We start from the raw sequence: 10,442 nt of genomic DNA, 5'->3' as shown, positions 1-10,442 counted from the left end.
GTTGGAGATGACATGAAGATGGATCGCATTAGTCGAAGGAGATCGAACAACATGTCGCAGCATAATACATGGTGCTCGGGGACTAGCTATGGGGGTATTAACCCCTATACCCTTACGGGTAGGCTTGGGCCGGCCCAGATCAGGGGGTTCGGTCCACTAAAAGACGATGCGTGGCCCGGCCAACCTGTTCGGAGTCCCGCGCAAGGAGTCAAGACAGATTTGGAGATCAAGCAAGATCCTGGTCGGTTAGAATATGAATCCTTATCCGGCCACCTATGACAATTGTAATTGGCTAGGATTAGTTTCCATATCTATAACCCTGCCTCCTGAACTATATAAGGCGGGTAGGGGACCCCTCTAAAAAACATCTCTCATTGACATATAGCAATGCAATCAGACGCATGACGTAGGTATTATGCCTTTACGGTGGTCGAACCTAGATAAAACCTTGTGTCTGTCTTGCGCTACCATCTTGTTTGTTGCTTGCGCATCTATCTACCAATAATCTACTACCGTGGGCATAACCCTAGGTAGACTGCCGACCATATTTCGTCGACACCAGGTACTCTACAGCCACCTAACACAAACAGTATTGTAGGCACCAACATCTCCCTCTACAGCATTGTAGGGGCCGCTAAAACTCCCATGTGGTAAGACCCCCCCTCCCCCCACGTATATCTAGACATCGATAGCGGAATGGGCATCAGGATTTACCGTACCGGATGAACATAGCATGACTCCTCACACGCCTCTAGGCATCAAACAGTTTTTGCAGGTACCGACGTCAACCCTTCCTGAAGAAGATAGCACAACCTCCCACATGCACTAGACATTCTACAAGGACATCAACAGTGTTAGGGGCGCCTACCATTATCCAATCCTCATCAGCGTGGGCAACAAGGCTTAAAAACATCTATACCCTCTCCCTCTCACCTGTAAAGCCATCCCCTTCATCTATAAAAGGGAATGAGCTCCCTTCAACAAGGAGGGGGGACAGACCGATTCTAGTAGGCCAGAGTTCCTTAGATCGATAGCTCACAACCATAGAACCACCAGGTTTGGACCTCAAGCACCCGCTTGAACACTTAGCTCACAGAGAAGTTCCCATCACTCTTGACCCTTTCTGTCGGAGCCGACCGGACGTCTTGTACACCCCATCTTTCCCCCTCTCATTTGTAACCCCACTACAAACTTTGAGCACCTGGGCTTAGGAATAAAGTCACCGACTGACCCTGACTGGACGTAGGGCACGTTGCCCGAACTAGTATAAATCCTATGTATTGAGTGCTAGGCCACCTCCGATCACAACGTACAACAAAACTACAAATATTCAGTAGTTGTCACTTTCTGCACCGATAGTTGGCGCCGTCCATGGGGAAGACATTGTATGTTCAACACTTTTTTGGTCATTGGATGGCCCATACTTCTGGCACCCCTGTCGTGGTGGGCTCGAGCGATACGATTCACTTTGGCTTGTTGGAGTTTCCCGCACTCTCACCCGCCAGGACGTGGGTTCCACCCGTCTTCAAGCCATCCCAGGCCTTGCTCTTTGGAAGCCTAGACTTCGTCGCCGACCGCCTCGACGTACTCCACCTCTGCGAGGAGACTCATGACCTAGCACCCATTGGGGAGACGTCCTCCGTCGACTCTAGGATGTGCGACTTTGATGATGCGGCATCTGCGCTTCATTCCGAGCAATCTCTCTACTCAAACCTCACTATAAGTAATATGCATACTACTATTCGCTCTTTATTTACTATCTCCCACCAATCACCCGGAGGGAATGTACAGCCCACGCCACAAACACCGTATGATCGGTTCCCCTACGGCCTCGCATCCTTCGTGGATGCATATGCTCGAGGGCTCCAAAGGATGCTGGCACCATCCCCCCTCATGTCCAAGTTTGTGGGAATGGTAGGCTGTGTTCCTGCCATTTCCCACAAACTTCCAAATGGTGAGGGCGAGAGCGACGGTTCCAGCATCGGTGATGTGGTGCCTTGCCACCATCCGTCCTAGGAGTGTGCTATGGAGGATGCTCCAGGACAGCCGCTGGTGGTTGTGGAGTCTGCACAAACTCACACCCCTCCAGACCCACATGTAGGGGCCCTCATGTCTGCTCAAGCACACGCCGAGGAATTACGACAACGACGGTAGAACCAACCGCTGCTTGCGCCGGCGCCATCAGTATGGCCTGTTGCGCCCATGCACATGGCCCAGCAGGCGGCGCCCAGGGTCACGCCTGTCAGGTCCAACATGACATCATGAATGAGGGGAACGATCTCCCTCAATTCAACCGGGCTGGCCAGAACATCGCCGCTGTGGTAATGCTTCTGTGTGGCGTTCCCGAGCCCGCCGACCCCTAGAAGCGGGCAGTATACCAGAACCTTCGAGTTCTAGTAGAAGCCGCCACCGTCCAACAGGCGAAAAGCTCCATGTCACGACTCTGACTCGTGCCCTCTCTCCCCACCAAGGGGACGAGGACGCACTAGACAGATTGCTCCATTCACTCGCCGCCACAGCCATCAGGCCTGGCTCGGGGTGCGACAGTCAGGCCCCGGTCCGCACCAGGACGCCCGCAGCATCATCAACAACCGGCATCAGGCTTGACGCGATAACAACATCCACCATACAGTTGTAGGCGACATGGACCCCGACCAAACCATCGAGGGAAGTGGTGAAATGCGCCCTAGGCGCGGCCAGTGGCCAGATGACCGGAGCCCTAGCCTTGAGGGCCCGGGGCCTTGGGCCTTCAGCCGGCGTATCCGGAGAGCATTGTTCCCGCAGCGTTTCTGGCCGCCCACTATTATCACAAAATACACTGGGGAGACCAACCCAGGCATTTGGCTCGAAGACTTCCAGCTCGCCTGTCGGGTCGGAGTAGTGGATGATGACTATTTCATCCTCCAATACCTTCCCATTTGCATGGGGGAACATGTTCGGGCATGGCTCGAATTCCTTCCATATGACAGCATCTGCGATTGGACGGACCTCAAGAGGGTCTTTGTCAGGAATTTCCAGGGGACATACGTCCGCCTGAGAAATTCCTGGGACCTTAAGAGCTATCACCAGGAGCCCAACGAGTCTCTACGGGATTAGATCCGTAGGTTCTCCTAGCAATGCAACTCCCTCCCCGATGTCGTCGACGCAGATGTCATCGGCGCATTTCTCTCTAGGATGAACAGTGAGTCCTTGATCCACATGCTTGGCTGCTTGAAACCCCGTACCACCCGCGACCTGCTTGACATCACCACCAACCATGCCTCTGGCGACGAGGCGGTCGGAGCAGTCTTTGGTGGAGGCTAGGACAAGCTCAAAACCAAGCGCACGGACCCGGACGAAGGCCCCTCCATGCAGAGGGGCAAGAAAAACAAAAAAGATCGACACTGATCGAATAGCCCCGCGCTGGTCGTCGCGGCCAATCGCGCGGCCAAGCAGCCCCAGCAGGGACTGCCTGACCACTTTAACAAACTCATGGATGGTCCTTGCCCCAACCATGCCTACCCCATCAAACACCTCTACAAGGAGTGCGAGCTCCTCAAACGCTTCCTCCAATAGGCCGGCAGGCCAAAGGAGGGAGACGGCAAGGAGCTAGTAGCCAAGAAGGGAGACACAGTGGGCAAGGATGGAGACGGCTTCCCCAAACCTAAAGAGTGCATCATGATCTTCGATGGGTCCGACGCCATCTGGACTAAACGCCAGCATAAGGTATGCTATAGGGAGGCATGCGCCGCCGAGACGGCCATCCCTTCCTTCCTCAGCTGGCCGGAATCCACAATCACCTTTGATCAGAGGGACCATCCCTCCTGCATCGCAAGACCGGGATGCTACCCGCTCGTCGTTGACCCCATCATCCGCAAGAAGCACCTCACTAAGGTGCTAATGGACGGGGGCAGTGGCCTCAACATCCTGTACATTGACACCCTCGATGCCATGCGCATCCCCTGATCGGAGCTCTGCCTAGCGGGCTCCCCCTTCCACGGGGTAATCCCAGAAGCACAGGTAGACCCGCTCGGATAGATCGATCTACCCGTCACATTCGGTAGCCAGGCCAACTTCCACTCGGAGGTCCTAACCTTTGAAGTGGTAGACTTTCTAGGGTCCTACCATGCCATCTTGGGGCGGCCATGCTACGCAAGATTCATGGCGATCCCCAACTACACCTACCTCAAGCTAAAGATGCCGGGACCAAACGACATCATCACCGTGAGTAGCGCCTTCTCACACGCCTTCGAGTGCGACCGCGAGCACTATGAGCTCATCACCATGGTTATCAACTCATCCGAGCTCTTGTAGCTCAGGGAGTCATCAACCCTAGTAGTCCCAGACTATAACAAATCGACCTCGTTAATGGCCTTCCACCCGCTTGAGGAATCCAAGGCAGTGGGTGTTGACCCCACCAACCCAGCCAAGATGGTGTGAATTGGGACCCAACTGCTGGCCCAATAGGAATGCGAGCTCATCGACTTCTTGCGCGATAATCGTGATGTCTTCGCATGGCAGCCTTCTGACATGCCGAGGATACCAAGGGAGGTCGCCGAGCACGCACTATGCCTTATCCTAGGCTCAAAGCCCGCCAAGCAACGCCTGCGTCATTTCAACGATGAGAGGTGCAGGGCCATAAGCAAAGAGATCGCCAAGATCCTGGCAGACGGGTTCATCAGGGAGGTTTTTCACTCCAACTGGCTTGCCAATCCCATCCTTGTTAGAAAAAAGACCAAGAAATGGAGAATGTGCGTTGATTATACTGGACTCAACAAGGTGTGTCCAAAGGATCACTTTCCCTTGCCATGCATAGACCAGATAATTGACTCCACTTTGGGTTGCGAGATCCTCTCCTTTCTGGACGCCTAGTCAGGCTATCACCAGATCGCGATGAAAGAATCTGATCAACTCGCAACCTCATTCATCACCCCGTATGGTTCATACTGCTATGTAACCATGCCTTTTGGCTTGAAGAATGCTAGCGCCACCTACCAAAGGTGCATGCAGCAATGCTTCGTCGACCAAATCGACCCACCCGATCAGCCTGATCAGGCCGAACGGCTGAAACCAACAATCGCCGTCTATGTTGATGACATAGTGGTCAAAACGTCTTGAGCGTGCGATCTGATTGCAAACTTAGTCGCGACATTCGTGAACCTCCGAACGTTCAAAATCAAGCTGAATCCCGAAAAATGTGTTTTCGGGGTTTCGAAGGGGAAGCTACTCGGATACATCGTATCCAAGCGTGGCATCGAGGCTAACCCCGAAAAGATCGAAGCCATCTCCAACATGGGTCCCATATGCAATGTCAAGGGCGTGCAGAGGCTCACTGACTACCTGGCTACCCTAAACCGCTTCATCTCCCGGCTCGGTGAATGGGGGATGCCACTGTACAAGCTCCTCAAAAAGATGGACGCCTTCATTTGGACTAAGGAAGCCTAGCAGGCTCTTGAGAGCCTCAAAACATCCCTGACGTTTGCCCCAATCCTCATCACTTTCGAACAGGGAGACCCCTCCTCCTTTATGTCATGGCAAGTAACCATGTGGTGAGCGCTGCCTTGGTCATCGAGAGGCAGGAACCGGGACATAAGCTCAAGGTACAGCGACCCATATACTTTGTTGGAGAAGTACTTATCAACCCTAAGGTCTGGTACCCTCAGCTGCAGAAACTCCTAAACACTGTACTAATGGCGACCAGGAAGCTCCTACACTACTTCACCGACCACAAAGTCACAGTCGTCACTTCATACTCGCTCGAAGACATCATCTGCAACCATGACGCCGTGGGATGAATCTCCAAGTGGGCACTTGAACTCATGGGCCATGACATCAGATATAGCCCCCGCACTGCTATAAAGTCTCAGGCTCTCATAGATTTTGTCGCTGAATGGACGGAGGTCCAGCTACCGACCCCGGATGTCACCCACGAGTACTGGACAATGTACTTCGACGGGTCCGTAATGGCACCCGACTTAGGGGTCGGAGTGGTTCTGATCTCCCCGGACGAGAGTAGGCTCCGCTACGCCATCCTCCTCCACTTCTCAGCTTCAAACAATGCCGTGGAATATGAGGCCCTTATCAACAGGCTCCGCATTGCCATCGAGCTCGATGCTACACGACTCTACGTCTGTGGTGACTCAGAACTAGTCGTTGATCAGGTCATGAAGGAGTCCTCCTGCAAAAGCCCCCTCATGACAGCATACTACCAAGAGGTGCACAAGCTCGAGGACAAATTCCAAGGGATCAAACTGCATCACGTCCCTCAAAGGGACAACGATGCTGCTGATTTCCTTGCGAAACTGGCCGCCCAGCGGGATCCATCCCCAAGCGAGGTCTTCATCAATGACATCCATGAGCCGTCTATCTGCATCCTGAAAGGTCTGACCTAGACACACCCCGATGCCTAGCTGATGCTCAGGGGCTCCGACCCCGATGCCCAGCCAGCGCCCGGGGACTCTGACCCTAGTACCTCTACATCACCCACAAACATCGTCGTACTAGCACTCGGTCATACCGACTGGTGAGTACCGCTACTTGCCTACCTCCTCAAGGAGGTTCTCCCACCTAAAAGGACTAAAGCCCAATGGATCGCTCGACGTGCAAAGACCTTTGTTGCGCTCGGTGACAAGCTCTACAAACAGAGCCCATCAGGAGTACTCATGAAGTGTATCCCCACCGACCAAGGGAGGCAGCTCCTCCTTGAGGTCCATGCTAGCATTTGCGGTCATCATGCAGCCCTAAGGTCGCTGGTCAGAAAAGCCTTCCGCCAAGGTTTTTACTAGCCCACCGCACTACAAGATGCGTAGGAGGTCGTCTGCAGGTGTGAAGGATGCCAGTTCTACGCTCGGCAAACCCATTTGCTAGCATAAGAGCTCAAAACCATCCCCATCACCTAGCCATTTGTAGTCTGGGGCCTTGACATGGTAGGACCCCTCAAAAAGGCCCCAGGCGGTTTCACTCACCTGCTCATAGCGGTTGACAAATTCACCAAGTGGATAGAGGCCAAACCCATCACCAACATTCGGTCGGAGGAGGTAGTCAAATTCTTCCTCAACATCATCTACTGGTTCGGTGTTCCTAACTGTATGATCACTGACCACAGGACTAACTTCACTGGAAAAAAGTTCCTAGGCTTCAGCGATGGATATGGTATCAGGATCGACTGGGCTTTGATCGGACATCCATGAACTAACGGTCAGGTCGAACATGCCAATGGCATGGTCCTCTAAGGACTTAAGTCATGCATCTTCAACTGACTCAATAAGTACGCTGGGCGATGGGTAGCAGAGGTTCCAGCGATGCTCTGGAACCTAAGAACGACTCCAAACCGATCCATGGGATTCACACCCTTCTTCCTAGCCTACGGAGCTAAGGTAGTGTTGCCCTTCGACCTCAACCACAGCGCACCAAGAGTGAAGGCTTTTGACTGCGATCGAGCCATGGAGGCTCAACAAGATGCGGTCGACCTACACAAAGAGGCCCACGAAACAACCGTCATCTGCTCCGCTCGCTACCAACAAACCCTTCGTAGGTACCACAAAAGGAAGATCAGGGGAAGGATACTCGAAGTCGGCAATCTCGTGCTCCGGAGGACCCAATCAACGAAGGAAAAGCACAAGCTCTCTCCACCTTGGGAAGGGCCCTATACGGTGATCGAGTAATCCGATCGGGCACCTACCGACTAGAGGACAACAACGGCAATGCTCTCACCAACACTTGGAACATTGAACAACTATGTCGTTTTCCCCAAAATATGGTCTAAACCGCTTTTTAGTTAAAACATGCTCCCGTAAGAGCACCCCTACCCGAAACACTTTTAGCCTAGGTCGCTCGAGGGCTCCATAAGGGTACAATATTGTATATTACCTCTTTTTCTTTTTCACATAATAAACAACTTTGTCCCTGAATGGAAACACATTCCATGTCCTTGATTACCCTATGTAACTTTGTTCTTACTCCCAACCAAACGCACCCCGCCTTTCCCTACGGACACGAGCAGTCAAGCCCTGCGGGCAATGCCCTGGACTCCCAAGGTCGCACCCTATGGGACAAACAGGCAAGTACAAGAGGGAGAGGATAAGAACGAAGGTTATGCTAGGATATAAATGGGGAAAGGATATCGTGGTTCTGTCACAAGGATAGTACTAATGTATTCATTAAATACAAAAAACTATTCACATGGGGACTCACCCATTATTGACAAGCGCAGGTCCCGGTCGGACTTTTTCGACTGAAACTCTCCAAAACCCCATCACTCAGGCCATCAAGGTGAGCATGTGTTCGTTAATACAAAAAATTGTTCACACAAGGACTCACCCACGATTAACAAGCGTAGGTCCTGGTCGGACTTTTCCGACTAAGGCTCTCCGAGCCCTGTCACTTCAATCGCCAAGGTAAACATATCAAACCCCCTCTATTTCATTAAAATCATTTCATACATCCATACACGCATCTCATTCCATACGCCCGCGCCTCCCAGACGATTTGAGCCCTGAATCGGCCGGGGGCTCAGGAACTAAGCATCACACGTGTAGTTAAATGCACTAGAACGCTCCGTGTTGCATCACAAAGCGGCGGTTGCCTCATTCAACATGAGCAAACAACAGAGCTAGGGGAGAAAACCATAGATGAGCACCGTGCGGCCTTTGCCTGGTCTAGCAAACTGGGTCATCTCAACCTTCTCGTTCGATCCTAAACCTCTCGCCAGGCCCACAGAATTCCATCGAGGGGAGGCCGTTAGGCCACTTGGGTCGCTCTCCGGAATGACCTAGGCATCTGCCGGGTTGTAGGTAAAGGAGTAGTGGAATGTCACAAGAGGGCTATGTTGACCCCGTCATGAACGACGGACCCAGATTCTGCTCGATCACACCCGTTAGCGAACTCACTGAGCTAGTCTTCAAGCCTGAGCGATTGGGACAAGCGATGAAACTCAGCCCCTCCGGTTGTGAGGAACCGGATGGGGTAACACAAAACAACTCACATCGACCCCCACGAAGGCTCAATAAGGCTTGGGGGCTCAAACGCCAAAAACCTTGGGACCACGACTCCGAACTCGCGTCGACAAGATCTATGATATCCGGCTACGGCTTGGGACCACGACTTCGAACTCACGTCGATAGGATCTATGATATCCGGCTATGGCTTGGGACCGTGACTCCAGACTCGCATCAATAGGATCTATGATATCCAGCTACGGCTTGGGACCACGACTCCGAACTCGTGTCAACAGGATCTATGATATTCGGCTACGGCTTGGGACCATGACTCTGAACTCGCATAACGACTTCACTTCCGACTGCACTCCAAAAATCTAGGGACCGTGACTCCAAACTCACATAATGGCTTTGCTTCCGACTGCGCTCCAAAAATCTAGGGACTGCGACTCCAAACTCATGTGAAAACTAACTAAACTAACTACCTTAGCTGCCTAGGCTATGCCAAGGCCAAAGGATTCATGACACCAGGACCCACAGGCTTGGTCTCGTCCGTCTCCTGAACTAACCATTTCAAAACCACGACGCACACCGACGCTAGGATCAGTGAGCTCTCTCATGCTCGGACTAACTTCATCGCCTGATCCACGGTGCGCATCAACACTGGGATCACTAAGTTGAAAAATGCCTCGGCTGCACAACGATGCCTTGGTTAACAAAATTCCATCTCAGATAGAAAAAAACATGCACACACGCACGCTAAACACAACACCCCCAGATGGTTCTACCTGAACCGCCCGGGGGCTTGGAGGCTACACCTGCGGGTGCGCTCGCGCGCACCTGTCAACAAAAACAAAATCCCTTGGACGATTCTACCCAAATCACCTAGGGGCTCGGGGGCTCCTGTTGGGTTCATAAACTCGAGGTCCCTCGGAGACCAGCTTCTGCACCAAGGCTCGGCCCAAGAGTCTAAAAACAATAGGGCAAAGGAACGGTCCAGCAACCGACCAGAAGGCCAGGCCTAGGAAGAGCAACGCCCGCTCGTTGGCTACTTTGGCCCAACTCTCCGACCGGAGCGCTCAATTCGGGCTTCAGCCGCCTCCGAACGGCCTCTCCGATCAGAAGGCTTGCCCTGAGCCCTACTTCTGACTCCGACCCCGTGTCCCTCCGACCAGGGCTCATAAGAACCCTACTCACCGTTCTTCTCCGACCGGGGACGCCCAGTTCGGTAGGAACCAGAAGGCAGTGCAAAGAATGGCAAGGCAAGGCTCACAAGTCAAAACCACTATACCTAGGGACCATACCCTGCATAGAACAGTACTCTACAGCCACCTGACACTAAACAGTATTGTAGGCAGCTGACATATCCCTCTACAGCATTGTAGGGGCCGCTAAAACTCCCATACAGTAAGACCCCCCGCGTGTCTTTGGACATCGATAGCGGTATGGGCACCTAGGATTTACCAGTACTGGATGAATATAGCACGACTCCGCACATGCCTCTAGGCATCAAACAGTTTTTGCAGG

General features: G+C 52.8%; 1 protein-coding gene across 1 annotated transcript; it reads left to right on the top strand.

The window, feature by feature from the left end:
• The first annotated feature begins 5,798 nt into the window (after positions 1-5,798).
• LOC136536749 (uncharacterized) lies at positions 5,799-6,371 on the top strand. The gene has a single exon (XM_066528940.1). It carries the CDS (start codon positions 5,799-5,801, stop codon positions 6,369-6,371), a length of 573 nt encoding a protein of 190 aa, XP_066385037.1.
• Positions 6,372-10,442: the final 4,071 nt, after the last annotated feature.

The sequence above is a fragment of the Miscanthus floridulus genome, chromosome 2 (assembly GCF_019320115.1).
Source record: "Miscanthus floridulus cultivar M001 chromosome 2, ASM1932011v1, whole genome shotgun sequence".
Classification (NCBI taxonomy): domain Eukaryota; kingdom Viridiplantae; phylum Streptophyta; class Magnoliopsida; order Poales; family Poaceae; genus Miscanthus; species Miscanthus floridulus.
This window is presented reverse-complemented; position numbering and strand designations above follow the sequence as displayed.